General features: G+C 30.6%; 3 protein-coding genes across 4 annotated transcripts; 1 reads left to right on the forward strand and 2 right to left on the reverse strand.

The window, feature by feature from the left end:
- Nucleotides 1-434: 434 nt before the first annotated feature.
- On the reverse strand, nucleotides 435-10,500 carry LOC125070630 (GRIP and coiled-coil domain-containing protein 2). The gene is made up of 15 exons (XM_047680581.1): nucleotides 10,338-10,500; nucleotides 10,137-10,251; nucleotides 9,621-10,064; nucleotides 7,503-9,194; nucleotides 6,947-7,043; nucleotides 6,586-6,875; nucleotides 6,255-6,445; nucleotides 5,756-6,172; nucleotides 5,554-5,681; nucleotides 5,313-5,478; nucleotides 4,863-5,099; nucleotides 4,237-4,433; nucleotides 3,774-3,927; nucleotides 3,427-3,535; nucleotides 435-1,616 (listed from the first exon to the last, which is right to left on the reverse strand). The coding sequence occupies exons 1-15, from the start codon at nucleotides 10,356-10,358 to the stop codon at nucleotides 1,555-1,557; spliced, it is 4,320 nt and encodes a 1,439-aa protein (XP_047536537.1). The 5' UTR covers nucleotides 10,359-10,500; the 3' UTR covers nucleotides 435-1,554.
- Nucleotides 10,501-11,009: 509 nt separating this feature from the next.
- Nucleotides 11,010-20,010, forward strand: LOC125071641 (serine/threonine-protein kinase Pak). The gene is made up of 13 exons (XM_047681946.1): nucleotides 11,010-11,194; nucleotides 11,419-11,550; nucleotides 11,839-11,999; nucleotides 13,628-13,799; nucleotides 14,471-14,586; nucleotides 14,786-14,887; nucleotides 15,836-15,990; nucleotides 16,609-16,737; nucleotides 16,855-17,032; nucleotides 17,327-17,528; nucleotides 17,618-17,733; nucleotides 17,881-18,099; nucleotides 18,189-20,010. Exons 2-13 carry the CDS (start codon nucleotides 11,439-11,441, stop codon nucleotides 18,270-18,272), a joined length of 1,746 nt encoding a protein of 581 aa, XP_047537902.1. The 5' UTR covers nucleotides 11,010-11,194; nucleotides 11,419-11,438; the 3' UTR covers nucleotides 18,273-20,010.
- Nucleotides 20,011-22,364: 2,354 nt separating this feature from the next.
- LOC125072283 (methionine-R-sulfoxide reductase B1) lies at nucleotides 22,365-25,283 on the reverse strand. 2 transcript variants are annotated; one of them, XM_047682848.1, is made up of 4 exons: nucleotides 25,018-25,283; nucleotides 24,782-24,886; nucleotides 24,540-24,701; nucleotides 22,365-22,622 (listed from the first exon to the last, which is right to left on the reverse strand). In XM_047682848.1, exons 1-4 carry the CDS (start codon nucleotides 25,103-25,105, stop codon nucleotides 22,441-22,443), a joined length of 537 nt encoding a protein of 178 aa, XP_047538804.1. In that variant the 5' UTR covers nucleotides 25,106-25,283; the 3' UTR covers nucleotides 22,365-22,440. The 2 variants fall into 2 exon arrangements, with proteins under 2 accessions (XP_047538804.1, XP_047538813.1); XM_047682857.1 differs by having other exon boundaries at nucleotides 22,365-22,586; nucleotides 25,018-25,282.
- Nucleotides 25,284-26,663: the final 1,380 nt, after the last annotated feature.

Raw genomic sequence — 26,663 nt, forward strand, 5'->3', positions numbered from 1 at the left:
CGTCCTTCAAATATAATAAAATAATACTTTTTAGTACATAAAATATAATAATGTATGATAAATATCTACCCATTAATAATTATTCTTAAAGTTCTTACTAAATGCACTTATACTTTCTGTAATATGAAATAAATTTTAAGTTCATTGATATATTTTAGGTCAAATAAAAAATAAAGTATATATTTTGAAAGTATTTATTATTTGTATAATATTCAAATTCATAAAACATACTTATTGCTAAATGAAAATCGAACCACATACCTATATATTACGATCAATTCTTGACTGAATTTATTAATAAATTAAATGGAAAAAAAAAACAATTATTATAATCGTAGGCCAATTATATAACAAATACTTATAAGATATTAAAAAGTTTAAAAATAATTAAAAAAATATTTTTGCTATTGGAATTTCAATACATTATACTCTGAATAAAATAATTATCATATTTTATTATTCTAAAAATAATTATAATCTTTAAGAAATTGAATCAAATTTGAATCGCTCTGTATTTTTTGATTGATTGAAATAATCAATTATATTTATCGTAAAATCATTGAAAAACCGTCATAATATTTATAGAACGTGCACCGCGGCGGTCGGCGTTATGTAGGCTACAATTATACTTCTACGTCCAAACATATTTCATTATTAATAGTAAGTACAATAACTCATCTAATAATTTCGACACATCTATATGAGTTAAATGAAGTTATAATTTATCATACAATAATCTCCTAACAATTGCCATACCTTTACGACTATTTGCTGTTCTGTAGGCACACTGGTTACTGTGACGTAGTAGAAATCCGTTTTATTTGTTTTTTGTTTTTCGGTCATATAAAACATTAAAACTGTGACGCGATGTTTGATGTCATTTTCCTTCTATGCTTACAAAGAGCATTTATTGTATAACTACAGTTATGAGTTCAAGATATTTTTACAAGATTTTATTAACCTGTTAGTATATTTGGGTCAAATACTGTTAATTGATCTGATATTTTGCTTACACTTTTGGTGTAGATGACAATAAATAAAAGCTTATTTCGAAAATGTTTTATATGCAAGCTTAATATTTGAATATCTTAATAAAAAATATTTTAACTAACAAAACAATAATATAAAATTATTTATAAATAAATGCGATGGAATGTTATAAATGTAATACTGTAGTGAAATAACATCAATACACGTATATACAATTTTAATTTCAATGTAATGAATTTCATACTTAAAAAAAATCAAAATCGCATTTATCTATAAAAAGTTTAACCTATTACTTGTTGAAAAATAATTAAATTTGCATATTTTATATAATCTATATTAATATTTTAACAAAAGATAAGGGTATAAATGTTTTAAGTAAATGAAGATCCCTTTTTACTAACTTATTAAGTATTTTATAAATGGTTTCAATATGAATACATGCTGAACTGTTGGTTTATTAACAACGTTTCATTGTAATGTCACAAAGGACTGATATCAAAATGTTATCATTATATAGTTTTAATCACAGACATTTCTTAAAACTTGAATTTTCAGAAAAATATTTTATTTTCCTCCTGGCCATGGCAGGTAACTGCCCCATCCCTTACCCGGATTCGGATCATGACCTGAAACAAAGAAATTATTTAATATATGTATATATAAGCTTATTGTAATGTGTTAATTTGTAACCGCTGAGAACTACTCTGAAAACTTATAACAATAAATTAATTAAAGTCGGGTACCATCTGAAACCTCAAAAACGCACAAATTCAGGTCGTGACTTTTACAATTATACTAATTTTAACAAAAAATCACCCTTTTTTTAATACGAAAGAGACATTTTTTTTATTCTCCGAATAAAATAAAATTAATCTGGCTAAAACTGTTTACAATCTCGCGAGATAGATAATAATATAACGGTATTTATGATTGTAGGGTGATGTACATATCATGCATGAAAAATTATCATACTTTAACAAAGTCCTAATATCCTAATTTAAATAAATCTACAAAAACAGACTTTTCCATACAGAAATTTCAACTTTTAAATTATGATTTTATCTCTGTCGATCTTTGATCCCAAGAAGAATAATTTCAAACAAAAGTCACCGATATTCAAATCACTATTTTATCAAGAATTCATAATGGATACCATAAATTGTTTAAAACCTCGACCAATTTTCACCTCCAATGTGTCATGTCAATTAGAAAGAAAAGTTATTTATTTTTCTTTACTCCTCCTGCTATTGTAACCGCCTATATGTGAATTTGTTTTTAAATTAAGTATCGCGGTATTCTAAATGCTCTAGATTAGAAATCAAAAATTTCGGGTCGTTAACGCTAAAAAAAATTAAGTCAGAAAATAATTATAATTAATATTAAAAAAAAATGCGGAAACAGTTTCTTAAAAAATAATTTTAAGATTTGGTAAGAGGCGAGCATTAAAGGACCGAGATGGCCCAGTGGTTAGAACGCATGCATCTTAATTGATGATTTCGGGTTCAAACCCAGGCAGGCACAACTCAATTTTCATGTGCTTAATTTGTGTTTATAATTCATCTCGTGCTCGGCGGTGAAGGAAAATATCTTGAGGAAACGTGCATGTGTCTAATTTCATCGAAATTCTGCCACATGTGTATTCCACCAACCCGCTTTGGAGCAGCGTGGTGGAATATGCTCCAAACTTTATCCTCAAAAGGAGAGGACGCCTTAGCCCAGCAGTGGGAAATTTACAGGCTGCTAATGTGATGTGTTATTATTCCATTCACAACGAATTGTAAATTTCCATTAACAATTATATTTTTAATAGCTTAAACATTCCTGGTTAAGCTATTAAAAATATAATACAATATTCTACTAGATACAAATCTCTATTTCTTGTACGGGGGTAAATAGGTATTTCATTCTTATTGATAAGGTAGTCATAGGAAGTTCTATAGTACCGGTTAGCCAATATCACGAAGAAGTATTTACAAAAGAATACAAAAATGTTGTAAATATAAGTCTTAGCGTAAGCATACTGCATATACGACAAGACGGCGTCAAAACATTTCGTATGTCGTCAACCTGTACGTCTGTATGTTTTAGATACAACGTACAAAGTTGATGATATATTGTTTGTATTATATAGAATATAAAATAGAACGCTTTTGCAGGTGGGGGACTAACAGAACGCTTTTACATCAAGGGGCGGAACGCACCGGGTCTCGAGTCTTGCAAAAGCATCCGCGTTAAATTAAGCATTATCTGCAGATGTGATAAAACGAGGAAGACATAAGTCAAATTTGCGAGTGCTAAAATTATACGATGAAATTGAATAGATTAAAAAGTAAGAAAAGTAAAGTATAAGTCACCCCAAGAACATAAATTACTTACGAAAAGAACAATTATATATTATAAATAATTATATTTAAAAAAAGTGTAATATAGCTTCACCTTTAGCGATTGCTTGTACTTTATGCGTCTCGTCTGAAGACAGAGTTAGAATCTTTTGCAGAACTGGTACTAATCGACTGCGTTCATCTCCCGGTGGCAGCGTCAGAAACTATTAAAAAGCAAAGTATTTAAAACGGTTAGTAACCTGAAATGAAACGAAAACGGCAGTTTCGGACAAAATCAATCAAAATACTCTCACTCACTCACAGAAACATACTCTCACATGATACATACAACAAAAGATTGTCAAAGATTTTCATTCTATAGACATATAAAAATGAAAACTTTAATCAGTATCGGGATTTTAATTTGGAAATATAAAAATGTTTATAAGGAGCCGCACTGACCTTGAGCGTAACGTTCTTCACGTACTCGGTGTTGTGCGCGTTGCCGGCGGACGCGCGCACGCGGCGCAGCTCGCCCTTCAGCAGCTCGCTGAGCTGGCCCAGGCGCGCGCACTCGCGCTCCGACTCCGACAGCAGCACCGTCACGTGCTTCACTCTGGCGGCGAAACGCATTTCGATTATATTATACGCAGCCATAGCACTGAACGCTTCTACTGACACATTCAAAATAATGGCCGAATACATTCTCGACAGACTAGTCAACTGCGCAGGTAATATTGTAGTGCATAAATATCCGTGCAAACACGGGTGCTCTCCATTGCCGCTCTCTGTCATAATGCCTCGGCAGGCAAGTTCAGGCACAGGACCGACGCCTTTACGTGGTTTCTGAGCCACAAGAGTGTAAAATTGCGTAAATCAGAAAATCACCACATCCGGAAATACATTACTAAAATATTCGCCATACCTTTGCTGTTGCGCTTGAACTTTCCTCCTTAGCTCTGTTATTTCTTGTTCAGAAGTGAGAGAGAGAGATGAGGTATCGAGGGTGTCATTGTCAGGCACGCCTTCCTCTAGAAGTCTCTCTAAAGGCACGGGTGACCTTCTGTTTCCACTTGTAAGGAATGACTTCGACAACGGAGGAGATGGCGCAGCTTCAGAGCCCTAAAGCACATAAAAATTAAGAAAAATAAAATTGAATAAAACCTTACATTTATCATAATATTTATTTTATACAAATTGCTTTGCGCGTACTTATCACCCACGTCAAATGTTACTTGCAGTTAATGGTTGCATTAATTGCAATTGTGCAAATTATTATTGTTTTTTTATATGAAATTACTAATTATATTAAATTGACCAAAAAAAACATTTTATCATATAAATATGCTTACAAAATTTTCCTTAGTCTCTTAATAAAAAAGAAAACTTTAAGTGTCAAATCGGGATGGATTCTACCTTCTCATGACTTATGTAACATTGAAATTACTTTCCTCATCCTTATTTCTAGTTCAACTATTGACTGTCTTATTTTATTTCAATATATATATCATTGCTTAAGCAATAATTGTTACAGTTAATTTTAATGTTTACCTCTCCTTCCTCTCTAGGTATGAGAGATACGTTGATGTCAAGTTCGCTGTCACTTCCTTCCTCTTTAGGGATCACGGGGATCAAGTATTTAGCACGATTATTTTCTTCATCAGCTTTCCCGGCCTTCATGACATCTTGTAAATGCGTAAGCTGTTTCTTTAAATTATCGGTCTCCCTTTGCAATTTTGCTTCAAGCTCACTAATTTGTGACTTGTAACATTGCGTTAATGTAGAAATCTAAACAAAACAGTTAAGACAATTACTTATGTGTTAAAGCTTGAATATTTAATTACTGCTTTCACCTTCAAGTAAACAGTCCTCAAACTTTTTGTTACAGGTAGTAAGAAGCCAATGAAATTATTACAATTAGAAAACATTTATCTGTTTTTAATAAAATTACGGGAGAAATCGGATCGACCTTGAAAATATATAAAATTAGCTATTAATTACCTGAATCTTGTGCTGCGACCTCTCCGCATCTAGTTGGTGCGAGAGGCGCGCGAGGTCGGCCTGCAGGCGCGCCGTGCGCTGCTGCGCGCGCGCCGTCTCCGCACTCGCCTCCGCCAGCCGCTTGCGGCTGCTCTCCGCCTCCGTTGTCACTTCCGACAGTTGTTCCCTGTGTACGTAATCAATATTCAAAAACAAAGAACGTGTGCAATAAAACTTTCTAGGGCATTTAGTGAAAACTTACTCCATTAACGTGAGCCTCTGAGTTAGCGTTTCGACTTGAATTTTCAGAGCAGCGGCATCTTCTTTTAATTGCTCCTCTTGACTTTTGTCGACTGTTTGATTTTGTCGTAAAACTGCTTGAGCCCTCACCTGATGTAGCATAAAGTTTCGATTGATAAGATTAGATAATAACTAACAACTAAAGTCATAAATACAAATCATACCTTATAACTAGTATATTCCGTTTTCAAATCTGCTAGTTCTATGTTTGTTATCCTTAACTTTTCATTAAGTTCTGCACATTTTAATTCTAATTTTTTCATTTTATTATTCATCTCTGCCTTTTCGTCGCCAAAGTTCATAATTATTTTTTCTTTTTCGCTTAATAAAGCTGTCATTTCTAAGTCTGCTTCCTCATTTTTTCTCTTTTCATCCTCTAGATCTTGCATTAGTTTTGTTATGATGTCTTTCTTTTGGTTCACTACATTATCTTTTTCTTTACTGTCTTCAATTGCTTGTTGTAACTCTTCCTTCAGAAGCCTACTTTGCGTTTCTTCTGATTTTATCTGTTCTTCTAGTAATTTTATCTGAGTTTTCATTGCTGTTATTGTTCCTTCCTGCATATCAATCGTCGATTCCATCTGAAATTATGAATATATGTTTATTATTTCCAAAAAATAACGATATGAACGATATGAGGATTACTTAAATATCTTTTGTTACTTGTATTATTTTTTTCTTATTTTCCTCCATTTTAGTAGTAAGTTCTTTCATCGATCTTTCATAGTCCTCCATCTCGAGACTTAGGACATTCTTCTTCTTCACATCTTTTATAGCTTTTTCTAGCTGACCTTTTGTAATTTTGTGAGCCTCAGTTTCAGAAGATAATTGTTGATTCTTCATCAATAATTCAGCTAAACCATACAAAAAATGTTATATTCATTATATTTTAGATGTAACTAAACTAAAATGTTTTATATTTTCATCATTATAATTTTAAAGTAAATAAACAAAGATTTCAAACCATTGGAAAAACAACGATTTAATAGTATACCTTCTAATTCCTTCAGTTTTACAATTATTTTGCCAGATGCCTCTAAATCTGCAGTTAAATTCTTCACTTTAGTTTCCAAGGCAATATTATTAGATTTTTGCGACTCAACTTCGCTAATTTTAGGACCATCTACTACATCTTCGTCCTTCTGATATTGTTCACTATCTAAATTATTATCGGATATTAACTTTTTCAATTTCGATTTCTCCTGTTCAGATGAGTGTAATTGTGATGTTGTTTCATTCAGTTTCTTTTTAAGTTTTAAAGCAAACATTCTCAACTTCGTGTACCTGTAATGAATATGACAATTTATGCCATTTATTTTTAAATAAAATTAAAAAATAAATAAACTTTAACTTACTTATCTTCGAATGAGTCATCTAATTCTCTCATACGCGTATGATCTTCTGCTCTTGAAATAGTTGATGTAGACATATCTTCATTTGGTAGTTCGACAGCTAGTATAAAGTGACATTAATATTAAGCTTTATGGAATATTTAACAAATTTTAACATGATAAATTATGATGACATGGCACCAACATAAAATATAAGAATCCTGAATATAATTTTTGGTGTATTTTTTGGAGGCAATGGCATGGTCACCACCGCAAATAGATATTGGTGCTTTACGAAATATTAACTATTACTTACATCGCCAATGCAACAGCAATCTTGGGAAGTAAGATGTTATGTCCCTTGTGCCTGTAGTTACACTGGCTCCCTTATCCTTCAAACCGAAACACAACAATACTGAGTTTGGCAATAGAATACTTGATGGACACCAAATGTGATGTGATTACTATACAAAGATTATATAAATTAATAGGGTTAATGACAATTGTATATTAATGATCATAATTTTAATTTCTTTAAAATTTGTAACTGGTGAAAATATAAAGATAATGAATAACTTACAACTGGAAGCTTGTTGCTTTAATTTCTCTAAATCTTCTTTTAATGCTAAAATAATAGCATCTTTTTCCGCTACAGATTTTAATGCATTATCTTTCATTTCACTTAATATTGTCTCTGTAGCCTCATTATTCTTGGAACTATTTTCTTTTGCATTTTTCAAATCACCCTCCAATTTTTCAATTTTTTTCAGTAAACTGTCTCTTTCTTCCTTGATACTATCTTTATCTTCCTCTAAAGTTTCTATAAGCCTCTCCATTTCTGATACTGCTTTTTGAAGTTTTGATATAGCTTCTCCTCTCTCTTTGAGAACTTGATTTATTTCTTTCATTTCGTGGAGCAATTCTGCATTTTCTGTTTTGTAACCAACTAATTTAGACTTTGCATCTTCATATTCTGCTACAAGATTATCAAACTCTTTTACTTTACTACGTGTTTCTTTAACTTCGAGCAAAAGTGAAGCATTTTCTTGTTTGTATGCAGAAAGTTTTGTCTCTAACTTAACAATATCTGCTTGTAATGATACATTTAAGTCTGATAAATTTTCTGCATCATCTTTTGGTTGTTCAAGAGAGAGTTTTAATGTTTCAACTTCTTCTTGTAATAGCCCATTCAAATCAAGTAAATTATCATATTCTTTCTTTAAATTGTCAAACTTATCCTTTGAAGCAATTGTTTCATTTTTGAGCTGATTTACGATAGGATCTTTTTCTAGTTTATATGTGTCATTAATTTTTTTAATTTCAGTTGTCTGACTTTCTGTAAGTCTTTTTAAATCCTGAATTTCGTTTTTCATTTTAGTGATTTGATCCTTTAAAATTTTTTTTTGGTGTCCTAAATCTATAACAGTATCTTTTGCATTTTGTTTTTCTTTAACTAAAATGTCTTTTTCAGATTCTAAAGCTTTCAATTGTAGAGCAGTTTTTTGCTGGGCTTCTTCAAAATTTTTATTCATTTGTAATAGTTCATTTAATTTTGAATTTTCTTTCGTTAATTTTTCTATATTAAGTTCGAGTTGTTTTGATTCATTGGTAACAGAGTTTATTTGTAAATTTAAGTTGTTTAGTTCTTCTTTCAATAAATTATTTTCATCCATTTGTTGATTTAATTTTTCACCCACATCTTTAGACTTTAAGTCATCAATCATAACTTTCAATTCAACATTAGAATTATTTGATTGTGATAATTGTTGTTCAATATCTAATAACTTCATTTGTAATGTATTTATTTCAACTTTTAATTGATTTGTTTGGTCAGTCAGAATACTGTGAGATGCAGATACATCCTCTAATTCTCTTTCTTTATGTTGAAGTTTATCTTTCAAAATAACATTTTCATTATTCAACTCAGTCATTTGATTTTCAAGCACTTTAGAGGCTTTAATGATTTCATTTTGCCACTTGGGTATATTTTCTGAATATTCTTTTACAGTTTTTGTTAAAATAAATCTGGAATTCTTTAATTGATTGATACAATTAGCACATTTAAGAATTTTATCTTTATAACTCCTTAATTTAATGTTTGCTTTTTCTTTTTTAGTCTTCTCAGCTTCATATAAATTTGTTAATTCACCTATTTTGGTTTCTAGGTCTTGAATCTCTTTCTCATTCGTTACTAGAGTAGGTTCTTTTAATTTTTTTTCCAGTTGTTGAATTTTGTGATTCAGTTCTTCAATTTTTGTTTGATAAGTATCATCTGAAACATTTTAATTGACTCTAGTCACAAAAAAATTTATAAATATTATAATGCAAATATTATTTATTATTTTTTTTTGTTTTTTTTTATATAATTTTGAAATACTTGCCTAAAGATATATATTATATCCTGAGATATAAATAATATTCTAAATTTGTATACATGTTTATATATTATAAACTATAAGTGATTGATTTATATTTTGGAATTCATCTTTATATGAGAATATAAATTATTCATAGTAATTAAAATATTTTTCCTCAAGTTTCAAACTTTTGAAACTATTAGTTATTACAGTTTAGTCATTTTACTAAACTAAAGCATAACTCTCTAGTACTACACTTTTTACCAGATTATCTCACCAGTAATATATGGCAAAATATCTTTTTGGAAAATGCATTAGCAATATATTTTAAATTAATTTACCTTGTTGAACTTTATCCTCTAAAATTTGTAGTTGATCCCTTTGCTGAAGGCCAATTTGATTGAATTCTTCAGTTCTTGCTTCTAATTCTGTGAGCTGGGTAATAAGTTGTTCATTTTCATCCAAGAGTCTTTTATTTTGCCTTTTAAGTGAAATGACCTCACTATCGAGATCTGACAGTTTTTGTGAAGCAACAGCGAGGTTTTGTTCTTTAAAAATTAAATCATCTTTTTGTTTGTTTAATTCCTCCTCATATTGATCACATTTGGCGGTCAGACCTCTTAATTTACTCTGTGCTGCATCAATATCAGTAATAAATGTCAATTTTTGTTCCGTCAAGGAATCAACAAGTTCTTGCAATGTTTGTAGATTATCTTCTTTAGTTTTTCTCTCTTTTTCACTATTTTCAAGCTGAGTTTTATATTGAACAATTTCATTTTGTAATTCTAGAAACAAAAATATTGTTTAAGCTCTACATTAAAGGTTGCTTTTATAGCACAATATTCACATTTATTTACCTGCTTTAGCATGTTTTGCTTTTTGCGCTATGACAAGCAGGCCCTTACATTTTGCTATTAGTTCGTCTCTGCTGAGATCATCAAATGGACTTTTCTTGGCACCACTACTTTGATTCTGTGAGCGAAAATGATAAATATTATATATTGAGAATTTGACGTATTCATTTTATTACAATATCAATATAATATTCCTTCACTTACCTTCACTTCAGAATTATCCATAATAAATAAAAAAATATTTATTGCATTTTGAACACTTAACGTAAAACAGTTAACTTCTCTTTGAACTTAAAGGATATATAATATTATTTTTAACAGTAAATAGACATTATTTTGATGATTAAATTGCAAATTCTTAAAATGCGTAATCATGTCAAAATCAAATGATTAAATCTGTCAAATTGTCAATGGGTAATATTTTCACAGACTATTGAATTTAATTGAAATCTTAATAAGAATAAATTCATTAATATTTACATAAATATTCCCATTTCCCAGAATATTGCTGCTAATGCTATCATAAATATTGCAAACCCTATCAATGGTTTTCAAAACAATATTATTAAATACATTTTCATTAATATACTAAAATTAAAGTTATTTTATTTATAATGTTATATCTAAAATAGGTATTTATATTGGTAGGGTCTAAAATATATAGTATTATTTATTTAATGAGCAAGTACTTATACAAAAACTATATGTGAATATAACTTATGTTTCCTCTATGATAATTACAAAAAAAAACTATATGATTGATAAATGTTGACTTATTTATCTACTAATAAACTATAATATGGAGTTTTCATGAATAGAACTGAAAATAGACAACCTGTAATGTAAATTGTAATGGCAGCCAGCCAGCCACAGAGTACATATGTACTACATTATAAATGGCGGCTCTAGTCATCACTGCTGTCGTTTTGTGTGTGAACTGTGAAAGTTATTTCAAATATCAGTAAAAGTGTACTACTTTGAGTGGTAAAATAAGTTGAAATGTAAATTAAAGCTTTTAATACAACGTGTAGCGTATTTTATTGTTACTCAATATTTTAAAGGTAAGGAAATGTCGTCAAGGAGTCCAGTTTTGTCGTAGTTGCAAACCTTGCGGGGCGCGTCCATGAGTAATACTAGGGATATTGTTATGTTACTCGCTTTTTATTTCAGCTGTTTGATATTTTATTATGTATAAGTATTTGCTTCAAACAGGAGCATTAAGCGATTTGTACTACTGTGCTTGTGTTATTCGCTATGAAGCTATGTGATTTATATTACATTTTAGGACGAGAATAAGCACACACAATGTCTAGCGATGAAGATAAACCACCTGCGCCACCAGTGCGCTTAACCAGCAATCGAGCCACGGACAGGGGTGATTCTGTAGCTTCTGTTGATATGAGGCCTTTGCCAAAAGGTAATCAAAAATCATTAACACACTGCCAAGTCAAAATAGTGACTCAGTATCCCTTTTATTTAAATTTATTATTCGAGTGAAACAATGGACACATGCACTGTATTTAAACAACTCTGATTCTTAGTAACTTACATGAGTCAGTGCAGTCCTGGAATATCTATAGTTTTTTTTTATCAGTGAATCAAGCCTATAGTTTTTTTTCAGTTTGATAAATTTTTGTTATATGAAAAAAATAATTGATGGATTGGTTAAACACTTCTAATATAAGAATATTTACTTTTTTTTCAGAACCTGATGACAGTGGTGATAGAAAAAAGAAAACATTAAAAGCTAAGATAAAAGGTTCTAAAAGTACAGCACACAATGATAACAAACCAAATATTAGTTACCCAACTAATTTTGAACATACTGTCCATGTTGGTTTTGATGCAGTCACAGGAGAATTCACAGTAAGTCGCATATTACTTCTGCATAACTTAAGATTTCAGTACATTTTTCAAGGTAAAAGGATTGTGGAAACTATGGACTTTGAATTTAACGTTACTTTATATATATTGTTGCTACATGAAATAAAATAAAGGATTGTTATTTATTAAAAATAGTATAGTATAGTAGTTTAAAGAAAGGGTAAACATCAATAATGCTTCTGTATTTTGTGCACCAGCCCAATTATGTCACAAAACACTCATTTAAATCAATTATACAACCAAGGCACTTACTCCATGCAACTAAAGATTTTTTTATGGATTTATTAAAACCATTGCTTTTACAAAAAGCTTACTTGCTTTACCACATGGCATATGAGCTTTGCTTCTTATCTTATATATAAGCATAAATATAAAATATATAATTTTATTACTTTACTTTTGTTATATTAGGCAGAAATAGATATAATTTGAACAAATAAGATAAGTTATTAGCACAGTAGAAATATTGATTAGACCAGTTAAAAGTTTTATCTTTAGACACGGCAAATAATTTGAACTAGAGCATAAAAAAAATTATTAAAGTTATTTTTTTTTAGATAATTTAAATATGTTCTACACAGTCATAGGTAGATGCATGTCTTGTCATTGTGAATGAGTATTAGAAAGTGTAATATAAAAAATAGCTCTTTTGGTTCAGACAAAATGAGGAATAGAGTATTAATTTAAAAATGATCTTATAATTAGTCACCTGTTTTTTAATGTATGGATATTTTGTTTTCGTATTAACTATGGATCCAACAATCAAGTAATCGATTTCCCTGTATTGCCGCTTTTGTTTCAAGCTGCCTATAACAGTAAGTAATAGCTTAGGTTCTATCTATGTGCATTTTAAGCTATTTTTTACCTATACTTATATATTAAAACTGATTATTTTCTTAAGTGACTTAATATTAAACATTTTATCAACTGTTATTGCTGATAGTATTGCCTTGCTAATATTATATTTATATGAGTTAATAATTATTATATTTATTATAATAATTATAGGAAAATTTGATATTCTAACATATATGATCAAATAGGTACCCAGTGATAGTTGATTTATTTTGATAAGATTTCTCAGTGATCACATAGTAATTGCTGGTTGGTTGCTAGAATATTTTATCTTGCTTCCTAATATTTAATATAAAAGCGCAAATGTTTATGATTTTAATAAATTTTTACATATATTTTTCTTTGTGTGTAATTCACAAGAATACATTATATGCAAACAAATTATTTTGTTTTATGGATAATATTCAAATATGCTTATTTATTTAATTTTTTCCTTGAAAAGAGTGGACACTATCTTAACTTCTAGAAAAAATTTAAGCATGCAATCATATTTCTTTATAACTTTAATATAGATGGTTATTATTATAAAAGAATTTTGTTTACACATTCACTTTTTTGTGAAAAATTTAAACATTAAGTTGTTTAAATTTTTTTAATTGTTCCTTAATTTTTACATTTCACATTTGTTCAAAAAGCACTTAATCAAAAGCATGATTAGTTCTTACATAATATAATTAAAAAATAACTTTTGTGTATAAGTAATGTCATTAAAAGGTTCATTTTTAACTTTTTATATATTTTTTTTGCAAATAAAGGGTATGCCTGAGGCTTGGGCGAGGTTACTGATGGCCTCAAACATCAGCAAGCAAGAGCAGAAGAGTAACCCGCAAGCAGTTCTCGACGTACTTAAATGGTACGATGCCTCCGCAACGCAGCCGCCGCCATCTAAATATATGACCTCGGCACAAATGCATACAACACATTCAGGTATTAACAACTATAACATTATGTGTTAGAATGTAGCATTTTATTACGAGACAATAAGATTATTATTTTATTAAGATGTAACAATTGGCTTATTTACACCTTTTTAATTAATACATATAAATCGAAATATTATTCAAAAGTTAATTTTTTTCAAAAAGATTGTGTGTAGACAATCATGCAATTCCTCATTAGATGGTGATGTGAGAATATTGAATGATCGGCAAATTATTGAAATATTACCTACTTCTGATTTTTTCCTTTAACAATTAAATCAAAGTCACATTATTGAAATATCTAAAAGGTTATAACAATCATCAAACTTAAATATAATTTTTCATAGATAACGTCTCGAAGTTTATTTTTATTTTTAAAAGTTAATAAATTTTAGATTATTGTACAAAAATTTAGCTAGTCTAGATATTCATAATATAGATAAACCTAATAAATCATGTAATGTCTTTTCTGGTGAATTCAATCTTTCATAGATAATATAATCTCCATAATAATAATTCACAATTATTAAATGTTAGTTTTTGCATTTTACATTTGGTGTCGTTAAATAGTAGTTAAAAAAAAGATAAAGACAAAAATAAGTAAACTACTTCGAAACTTATTATTGATATGATATATCTCTAAACCATCAGCTTAACATGAATATTTTTTTATTTCAGGTTCCTCTGTGTCTAGAGTGTCATCAAGTAGTCCATCTTCTTCAACGCCAACAGATACGGAACATCCAGAACCGCCGCCACCACCTCCTTCGCGACCCGACCGCACTAAGAGCATTGTATGTATTATTATTATTCAAAATAAAGTAATGAATTAATGGCTTAGAGTATACAAATTAATAAAAAAACTCGAAAGTGAAAAGGCTATCTTTTCACTTTCGAGTTAAAATTGAATAATAAAAGACTTGTAATAGGTAACTTAAAATTTAGTTTACTTACTTAAATATATTCTATTGTTACATAATAAATTCTTTTCAGTATACCAAGCCAATCGAGGAAGAGGAAGCGCCGCCCCCGCGGCCCGCGCCCGCCCCCGCCTCGCCGCCTCACGTGCCGCATCCAGCTCTCACGACACAATCCGTAAGTATTTTTATTAAAAGCTATTAGCATCATTACATTGTATAAAATAAAGTCGCTTAATGCTGGCTGTCCCTATGTATGCTTTGATCTTTAAAATTACACAACGGATTTTGATGCGGTTTTTTTAATAGATAGATTGATTCAAGAGGAAGGTTTATATGTATAATACATGCACAATATAGTAAACACTGATTATTTTAGAGATTTTTAATGTGATGTCGTAAATAAACACATTTTTTTGAGCTTACATTGCAATTGCTGGTTGAACCCTACAAGGTAGATCATTACAAAATAATGTGCTACAGTATTGTACATCTTAAAAAGGTCTACAAAAAAGTCCTTGATGGTATATGTCTATCTCTTAGGGATAGCCCACAATAACCATTTTATATCCCTTACTTTTTACGATAAATAATGGCATATTTTAGAAGCGATTTTAAGCAATACAGCATTTATCCTTATACAATTACCTTAAATATATTGTGCATGTAATTTAAATGAATAATTTCGAAGATATTACAGATTTAAAATTAATGATTTAAAATACATAAAGCGGTTTGTCGATGTGTTGTCGGTTTTTGGTCTCATGACAAAAAAGCTGTGAACGTTGTAAGATATTCTGTAGTATATTCCATTCTATAGTATCAGTATTGTCCCCGTGCGAAGCCGGGGCGCGTCGCTAGTGCAATATAAAGCGAAGCTTTTTTCTGAAGCACGGGAGTGCACACACTTCCAATTCTCAGGCAATAATGTTTAGCCTAAAAAACCCAATAACTTTTTATCTGCCTTACTTGGGGCTTGAACCCAAAACTTCGAAATTTGTGGCCTTACATATAGCCACTAGACCAACGTGGCAGCCGAAAATATTCTATGAAGACATAAAATAGATGTTATGAAAAGACAAGATTAGGTATGAAAATTCACAAAGTTATCTCATTCTTGTATCAGATCTGCAGCCGAGGAGAAACCGGCTCAGCACTGGACCGTAACAAGAACCCAGCGGGTGCACAAACGCCGCCTGCGCATGTGCCGCTCCCCGCACTGCCTGCGCACGCACAACCTGCGCCGCCGCCGGCCAACGGCACTCCAGCTACCGACACTGGGTATATATACGCCTTTTACACATGAACATGTACATAAATATATTATTTTTATTGATGACTGTAAATGACAGCTTAGAAACTCTTATGCTTTGTTATAAATGTAATAACATGATTATTAAATCAGTGTAAAGTAAAGTGACAAACTGTAAATGAGCCACTGCTGGGCTTAGGCCTCCTCTCCCTTTTGAGAGGAAAGATTCTGAGCTGCATGTGAGGCAGAATTCTATTGAAATTAGACGTTTTTTTTTAGATTACCTGTTGGTAAAATAATTTATATAATCACATTTCTATACATGTTATTGATATTAAACTTATCTTACCACTTTTGAAAATTTTCGAAGTGAGAATAGTTGGGCGTCTCGTCAAAGCGATGCTACTAGTGAAATATTAGCTTGATATCTTTAAAAAAAGGGGCGATTTCCTGTAGACTAAATTGTGAGTTGTCTAATACTTGAAACTGATAATGTGTTTAAAAAGACCCACACCAATTACTTTAATGTTTAACGTCGAATAAATCCATTTACGGAAGATACCATAAAGTGCATCATAATTATATTTTTTTAAATTATTATTTGTTTATCAAATGTTTAATACCTGATCTTTATTTCATGATCATAGAAGGGCCACAGGACAACAGCAAAGAAAAAAGAAAATGACAGATGAAGAAATTTTAGAAAAATTAAGGACAATTGTCAGTGTTGGTGATCCTAATAGAAAATACACTAAAATGGAAAAAATTGGACAAGGGTAATAAATTAAATATCTTAATTATTTTTTAATGTCTTATATGCTTGCAAACTCGATTTGTTCTATCATGTTATAAAAATCTTCAGATAGGTATTTAACCCATGGTTTTTTTTACAGTGCGTCAGGTACGGTTTACACGGCGATTGAAACATCGACGGGTATGGAAGTCGCAATTAAACAAATGAACCTTAGCCAACAGCCTAAGAAGGAGCTTATAATAAACGAAATACTCGTAATGCGGGAGAACAAACACAATAATGTTGTCAACTATCTCGACAGTTATTTGGTTAACGAGGTAAATACTTAAAAACATATTTAAAATAACTTAATTAACGAACGACCGAATGAATTAAAGTTTTTAATCAATCAATAATAGGCAATAAAAATATTTCAATAGTGGCCAAATGATAATTAGGAACTAAAAAATTTTTTTGTCCACATATAATGTATAAATTATTCTGTTTTTTAAGATAAATCATTGTCCGTTTCTTTTTATCAAACCAGATTTAATATAAATTTAGGATGTTATAAAATGAGTATGAGATACTTCAATATATCTGCTTAAAATAAAATTCTCATAATTTTATAGGAGCTGTGGGTAGTGATGGAGTATCTAGCTGGTGGGTCTCTTACTGACGTGGTCACGGAGACGTGTATGGACGAGGGCCAGATCGCGGCGGTATGTCGCGAGGTGTTGCAGGCTCTGCACTTTTTGCATACGAACCACGTCATACATCGAGATATCAAATCGGATAATATATTGCTAGGTCTTGATGGACAGGTTAAATTAAGTGAGTTATGTTTTATCTAATATACTGAGATAAAAAGTATTATTTTATTTGAATTGTTTCATGAACTAATAATAATTTATAATTTTTAGCTGACTTCGGCTTTTGTGCACAAATATCTCCTGAGCAAAATAAGAGAACAACGATGGTCGGCACGCCATATTGGATGGCGCCTGAAGTTGTAACAAGAAAACAATATGGCCCAAAGGTTCTTAATCTGTTATATATACATATGTCTGATATACTTTTTTTACATATTTTATTTTGTGGTAATGTATCTTAGAATCAGTTAGTATGTATAACATGTCTTTAAAAACACACATCAATCTAATTTTATTACATTTATTTATTAAAGGTAGATGTGTGGTCACTGGGAATAATGGCAATCGAAATGATCGAAGGCGAGCCTCCGTATCTTAACGAGAACCCGTTACGCGCTCTTTACTTAATCGCAACAAATGGCAAACCTGACATTAAAGATAAGGAGAAGCTGAGTACAGTCTTCCAAGACTTCCTCGATCAATGCCTCGAAGTTGATGTAGAAAGGCGAGCCACGGCTCTCGACTTGCTAAAGGTATGTTTAATACCGTCAATTAATACGTAATATCCACCACACATAATATTTGTTATATATAGAGTTACTTATTATTTTTTTTATAACAGCACCCTTTCTTGAAAATGGCTCGGCCGTTGGCGTCGCTTACGCCGCTGATCATGGCGGCGAAAGAGGCGGCGAAGGGCCATTAGCGCAGGCCCGCGGCGCCCGCCGCGCTCGCGCCCCCCTAGCGCCTCTCGCGCCCCGCGCCCCCGCGCCCCCGGCGCACACAGTGCCTACCGCTACTCTACCGCATCATTGTTCTATCGTCATCATCGAATCGGTGTAATCTATGGTTACTAGTGACTATGTTGACGTTCATCGACAAAATTTTAGGTCTACGCGTAGAGCGATATTTAAATATGTTAATAAAATGGCTGCAATCGAGTACGAAGAGTGATCATATTTTTACAAACTGAAGATTGTTCGAGACAGCAGTCCAGTAGCCGTAGTGATTCGTAGGTATCGTGTAGAAGCGTTATTTATTGTAAGTAGAGATGTTATCGCGTATTGCCGTGTTCCTCTCGACCGTGTAACGAAAAGTTCGGATAGTATTATGTAGATATAGCATATAGACACAAATTGTTAAAAAGTTACGATAAAATCTGCGAATGAAGACTGGCAGTTAACTCTTAGACGTAAACTAATAATCGTAGAATATCGTAGAGGTAATACCGTTATGGAAGGCCGATTTTACTGTGATGGTAGTGATTGACGCGATCGAGTGGAACACGTGAACAGAGTTAGTGCTCTGCGACACCTGCAGTGCGCCCGTCGATAACTGCGATAGAATGAGAGTGCTTAAGAGAAATTGTATTAGAACTAAGACAATGTGTATTTTCTTATACTGTTGGTTTTAGAAACAAAATTCTGATTTCATATTATATTGTTTGCTAAAATAGCACGCATTTTATTAAGATTTTGGAATGAGTGATATTTCTATTTAATACTTATTTCGTATTATTTTGACTGAATTTTATTCGATAGCGGAATGACTTGTAATGCTTTTGACGGTTGGTACTAGCTAGCTAGTTTTATCTATATATTATATTTCAATCTCTAATACCGAATATTTATTTATTGTAATTCGCTTTAATTTTTAGAGATTATAATTTTTACGATTTATGATTGATTCAATAATTGCAATATTTTAAATATTTTTTACATAAACATTATTCATGGAAATTGACAATTCAATGTTATTAAAGGTCTTAAGTCATTTAAAAGGTAACTTTTACCTTATTTTGTGGAAAGTATCATTGTTAGTCATGGAAGTGAAGCATTTACCTAGTATTAAGTTTATATAGTTTATTATACTGATTATATTCAAAATAAAAAAATTGGTTTATCTATTGTGGCACAAATGTTTGTAATATAAAGATTAATGAAAAACAAATGGTTCATAATAACAATATAGATTTAAACAAGATATTCACCTTAATTAATGAATAAGACAATAGTAGACGTTAGTTAGTAATCAAAGAAACAATTTAATCTTTCTAAACTATGAAAAGACGATATAATATTTTTAATTATCATTAAATGACTCTCTGCTTTTATATATAGGTTGTGCCGCAAGATGCTGTTAAATTTCTCTTTTATATATAATTATTTGCTACTTCATTACTTTAAAAATGGGAGCGAATGGAGGACGAATGAGAATGAATGGTGACACGTCAAATAGTGTTTCGTTCATAACGAGCTTGTCAAGCTTCGTCAACTGTAAATTGTTTAAGATAAATTTAGACATGAGTAGTATACTCTTGACAATATCAATGACCAATTACATTATGTAGACTCCTGCGTTGGTTCCAGGTTGGTGCATAAAATATATTGTATTGATTTTTTTCAATCCCATTACTTACTTACAAATATTAAAAACTCCTCATTGAACATGTTCAATACAGCTATTAAATTAATCTTCGTTGTGGCTGTATAATAATTTACAACATAAAAAGCATGGCCTATCAAAAAAATATTTGAGAACCGAAACGGCCTATTATGAAAATTGCACATGTACCTATTTACATGCACCAACCAATACATTCATAGTGTGCAATAAGTTAGTTATACAATTTTATAGCCGGAACTTCATGAGAGCTTGAACGAAAATAATTCAGTATGTGTATAACTGAAACATTATTATTGTATTAACTATGTGATCATGAAAATGAATTTGAGTATGCACTACATAAGTTGAGATAGTAACTGTAATTATGTACGTAATTTAAGTTGAAAATGTATTAATAAATGTAATATTATATGAAACTATTATGTGGTTTTTTCATGATTTTTGACAGTTGTAAACACCAGTGCCATGTATGAGCGACTTGTGCGTATAAATTACAACCATACTATAAATAAAAGACTCAACTTCATATAAAATAGTTTTATTACAAACGCGATTTTTATCCTCTCTATTTTTTTTTGTTTTTATGCCGATATGGCCCAGTCGTTTAAAACACTAAATTCACTCCACCGGAGGTATTTAGATAATAAAGGGCAATGTAAAATTCCGCTGATTATTTCCAAAGCGGTGGTTTGAATGTCATGTTCAGCTGTTCTAGTTCATCAAGGTAGTAATTGCCTATGGGTTCATGGCTTATGTTGAATGATTAAATTTGTATTTTTTACTGTACACTAGGTTGTGTGTATGGTCTATATAATACTGGATATCCTTACAGTAATAAAATATAACATACATAAAAATACAACGTATAACAGTATAAGAGAGAGAGTCTAAATACTGAATGAAAACGGTGAAAACTGAATGAAATACTGCCATATTTGTAACCACCAACCCGCAAGGCATCGATTTGGAATAAGCCAACAATCTTCTCAAAAGGACAAGCCTTAGCTCAGCAGTGGGAGTTGTATTATTTTACTTAATATTCTTTTATAGTTAGTACGGAGTACCGATAGGGCTGAGTAGATGCTAAGCGAATAATCAAAGATTTACTTATACGGTAAATTATACTGATTATTTATTTCTTGGTCGTTAGCCAAGATGAATATCAAATGTTTCACGTGCTTTACATCAAAAAATATCTATGTCAATATTTGGTGTGGCTTATGAGTGCTAGAATTTATACTGACGGCTATTATGTTATTTAATGAGATATAAATATATGATACTAAACTAGGAAATAATAGTCTCTATCATGTCAAAAATATATATTTTAGTAATAGCCGCGACACAAAAAATACACACATTCTTTATTAATTTGTACTATCCATGTAATACAGGAAATATATATAAAAGTAATGCAAACAAATAAAATATCAACAAAGAAAAAATGACTCTGTATGGTAACTTCATCGTAGTACTCAAAAATAAGTATAATTTCACAAAATAGGTATGTTGGTATGACATCTCATAGACATAGAGCATCGACACACAAATAAATACACATTCTGCGTAATTCTTATTAGACTAAATCGACTTTATCGATTCCTAGTTGTTGCCTGCGGGTTCACTCGCGTTCAAGGGGTTGATCGACAGGTGTTAAAAAGCATGTAGATTTTTGGAGTTCAAATCTCGCTTAGTAGCAAATTTCATTAAATTCGGTTCAGTGATTTGGCTGTGGCGTGAAAGTGCAACAAACACACAGGTTAACTTTCATATTCATAATATTAGCGAGATCAAATTAAATATTAGAAAAACCTCAATTGTTGGGCGTGATAACCATTAACAAAATGTAGGTTTAATAAAGTCACTACTTTCTGATTTAAGATTAAATATCCTTAAGTATTTAATCTGTCTATTCAAAATATTAACGATGAAAAATACATATTTAGGAAACCAGCATGTTTCAAGAAAAAATCTGCAAAAATTTACGAAACTGTCTTCACTCTTATGCAAGAACGGATTAATGTCAATTTCCTTATTCATACGAAAGAGGATTTCTTAATACATAACTATATATTTTATACTTTAATTTTAATCCTAAGCATTCCTATTGTGCGTATTAACTTATGCTTTAATATTGTGTATCGATACTCTATTTACACTAATTAAAAATATGTTATGATGAAAATAGAAACTTAACAAATCATAAATAATACCTACTGACTACTTTTATTAAGTGACATTCTATAAACTTATTTCAAAACAATTTGACCAATTCTAATGATAAAAACTGTACTAAAATTATCAAATTAAATTATCTATACAAATAATAACATGTAGTGAATATTGACAAGCATCATTTAAAATAATTTTATTTCTTCTAAAAGTAATTTCATGGCTGTATTAATTGTTAACCGTTATAGTTTTTTTTTTTATAAAATTTTGTTTGGTATACAATTAAACATCATGCGCTAATCCTTTCTGTCCTCAGCTGGTATGAAGTCCAGTGCTGCTGAATTAATACAAAACCGTTTCTTGGTGGGCGCCGGCCCATCATTGAATACGTGGCCCAGATGAGCCGAACACTTGGAGCATCGCACCTCAGTTCGCACCATACCTGGTCGTGTTAAAACCAGTAATATATTCGCCCCAACTTTAATTTTAAATCCCGAGTCCATTCACCAAAAAGCCATTATTATTTACACATCACATTAAACAAGAGTGGCGCCATGAATTATCCGATGTAAATTCCAGTGTTCGTGTCGTGAGATGGTATGGTTGTCACAGCAGCAGCAGCCGTTGTCGTCCGATCAGCAGCCATCCGTAATGTAAAGGCAGGATGGGACAAATGGGGCATGTCAAGGAATGGAGGGTAATTGAATATTAATATCATGCACATTCCAGGTTTGTTATGAAGTAACGAAGGAGATCATGTTCAAAGAATGAATACACCAACCCAAATTATGAAATTCAGTTAATGTTTACAATGATAGAAATGTAAAAAGAAAAATATCATTTTGAAAGGTGATGCATGAAGAAGAATACAGAACAGTGGTTGTAAATCAGATGACAATAAAATAATTAACAAAAACAATTAAACATTGATTAATGTAAATGTATACATATTATTACAAACAACCAATCATCAATCAACACAAGTACATGTAATGTGGAGGATAGGATGGAATCATAAGAGGTGGTCAAAGGAACGGAAAGACAGAAAAAAATATTGAAATATATTAGCAACAAAATAAAATACCCCAAACCTTTTCAGATTCCATTGTGTGAAATTTAAAAATTAAAATATTGGAATATAATATTTATTCAATAATATTTTGTGGTAAATTGAAGAATGATTTTAAGATGTTACAGTAAAGAAGTAATATCATCTGTTATTGTCTTCACTTATTTTATTAATCTTAAACTTTACTTTATCAAAAAAATAAACATCATTGTTTTGTGTTATTATCAGTAATAAAAATAGTCTTCGTTAATAAAACAGTATATACTACATAAAATATATAAACAAGAAATATGATAGAAAGTTGCAATACTAAGGATTAATGAAACTACAATGTGAAATATAAAGCCAAGCCAAAAGCAATTACAGACAAGATCAATCACCTCCCCACAACAATAACATGTATTTTGTGTATATCTAGTATAATACATATGTATATTATATAATAAATTAACAAATATAAAAAAATATTAGTTGCATGGTTAGTGTAAAAATATAAATATATACCTATTTAGGCAAAGTGTAATAGACTAATAAAAATCAAGAAATAGTGGATTGATTCATATGTTCTGACCAAGTTGAAGGTTAATTATGCAACATGTGGTTATAATTCTAAACATGGTAGTAGCATTGTGCAGCCATATATGTCGCACAGCAAGGGCAGGTTAAGGATATTATAATAATAATTGTGCAGCTCTTTTAGATCATTGTATAATTTTGTCACATTGTTATAAAATGTGTGAAAACATCCAACACTACTACCCAAACCATAAAAATATTATAATATTCTTCCTTTTTTGTGACACTTTGCCTTACACAATTTTTTTAATAATTAAAAATGCATTTTTTTTTGTTAATATACATATTATTTACAGACTAATTATTAGAAATATAATAATAAGATAATTATTAATAAAACCTTTTTAGTAAATCAGCTAAACCTTAGACACATAAATAATAAGACCTTGCATTTTAGAATTAGATGATTCTGTGAATAAGTACTTATTATTACTATTGTACATTGACATTGAACATGTTCTGGTTGATTTAGCATAACAGAAGTTACTAGACCAAACCAGTGGATACTTCATTATATTTTACAATATTACTTTTAATATAAATTTTAAATATATTTGTGATTATAAATAAATTGAGATTTTTTTTAATATATAATAATAAAAATTATAAAACAGCAATGTACAATAGTAAGGATTGTTAATTTTCATTCATATTAGGCAGTTTAATAGCTTTTTTATTAGTTGTAATGGTAGTTATGTTATATTATAGTAAAATATTTTCCAAAAATTCTAAGGGAATTTTACACTATACCTGCACTAGTATCCTGATGAAGGGTAACTTTCTCTTTTGCTAGGACATCATTGAACGCAGGCCATCCACAACCAGAATCAAATTTGGTTTTAGAGGTAAATAGGTCTTGTTTACAGACTACACACACATATAGGCCTTCTTCATAAAATTTATTAAAGCAACCTAAAAATAATAAACAGCAATTAATTATTGTAGTTAAATATAATTATAAAAGACTAGTACTAAATCAAAGAATTATTCACCTGTAAAGGGCCGCTCTGTTCCAGCTTCTTGAGTAACATGGTACTGCAGTGGTGTTAAACGCTTTTTTAAAGCCTCTTTATCTTCCATGGCTCTCCAAACTAATGCTATAATTATGTTGATTAAGTTAAAAGGTTAGGAAACGTTGGCAGTTTTCCAAAAATATTTTACAAGTGAGATGTCACAAATGCATCTAACTCTAAAGTTCGGTCACACTATTTTCAACAAGAATGTTTACCTGTTGTAAACGTATTCTTCAAGTGAACAGCGCTACTCGTCTGCGCCGCCTGCCTAAATATAGCTAACGGTCTCAGTATTACACGCATTACTCACATACCAAAACTTATAACGTATTGTTATGCAATTAATATCCCAATAACAACTTAAAGATAAGATAACGCGATGTCGTTTCTATAAATGTTTTTGTAAAGTCTCATATTATTTCTCGAAGAACATATTTTTCATGCTGACATACTTTATGTCATATCTTTTGAGTCACTAATCTCAAATTGTTGACAAATATTTCAAATGACATTGACATTCCTATTGCAACACGACAGATAACTAAATTAAAAGAAATACATTTAAAAAGTATTTAGCAAAACATTAAATAATTAAGCAATTTGTAAAACTCATTAATTAATTTGTTAAACGTTTTTGGTATATTATTTAACGCAATGACAGTGAAAGAAAGCAAATTATACCATCAAAATGTTGTTTGTATTTGTATCGTTATGATTACATATAAGTATTCCTATACTTTTGAAACGTCCTGGAAACCCCGCTTTGGTAAATAGTATTTTAAAAAAGTAACTCAATAACTTGACCTGTATCTCTTATTTTGCCTAATGTCTATCACTGTATGAAAAAAAAAATCTTTTATCCCTTATATATTTAACTTAACTACATCTAGTGCCTGTTTACTGAGTACATGGTATTTAAGTTGAGTTATTGAGTTTAAACTTACATATTGAATAAAACAATATATTTATGTATTCTTATATCACAATGATATAAACAATATTCCAATTAAAATGATAAACTGCAATAGGTGCAAGGAAAACTCGTAAAAAATGCTCAGGTGATACGAAATATACAACCGCTTGCTAGCACCAATTAGGTTTAAGCCATTTACTTTACAAGATGGGTCTTTTTAACAACCATTTATTAGCTTCGCCTATCTTGTATTTTTTTTGTATAAATGTATAAAGTAAAAGGGTGCATGCGATTGTGGTGCGTAGGTAATTTATTATATGAATTCTATTATGTACCTACTGCTTGCTTGTTATAAATGAGTGACAAATACTGTATCTCCGACAACTTTGCTGATTAATGTGGATGAGTGAAGTGATGCTTTTTATTTTTAGTTTGTCCCAGTACCGCCTTAAGTTCTACGTCACTGCGCCTGTGACTCCTACAACAATTGGGATCGTTGTGACTGTGGTTTTCCATAGTGGTTTGGACATAGATTTTTTCTATTACCATTGTTCCAATTTTATACTCGTATGGTACCGCAACATCAATATGGTAAGTGTTATTGTTGGTTTTATCTAGGCATATAAGGTCTGGTCTATTGTGGGTGACTGTGACATCTGTTTGTATTGGGGTTTCATCTTTAATTACACACTTCATATTTCGCCAGGCTTCACTTTGCTTCTTTATAATGCTCTTTTTTATTTCTATATTGGTGTGTCTGCCGCTTGGTAATTTCAACTCTTCTTCTGCCTCTTTAAATAATATAGAATATTTTCTCTTCTTGATCCTGCTGTACCGTACTGTTGCTTCAATTAAATAGTCATTTTGAACCTTTATGCTATATATTTGTTTATACTTAAAAATATGGGATTTATATATTTTTTTCTAATTTAAAAAAAAGTTGTCTAT

The sequence above is a fragment of the Vanessa atalanta genome, chromosome 2, assembly GCF_905147765.1.
Source record: "Vanessa atalanta chromosome 2, ilVanAtal1.2, whole genome shotgun sequence".
Lineage (NCBI taxonomy): Eukaryota > Metazoa > Arthropoda > Insecta > Lepidoptera > Nymphalidae > Vanessa > Vanessa atalanta.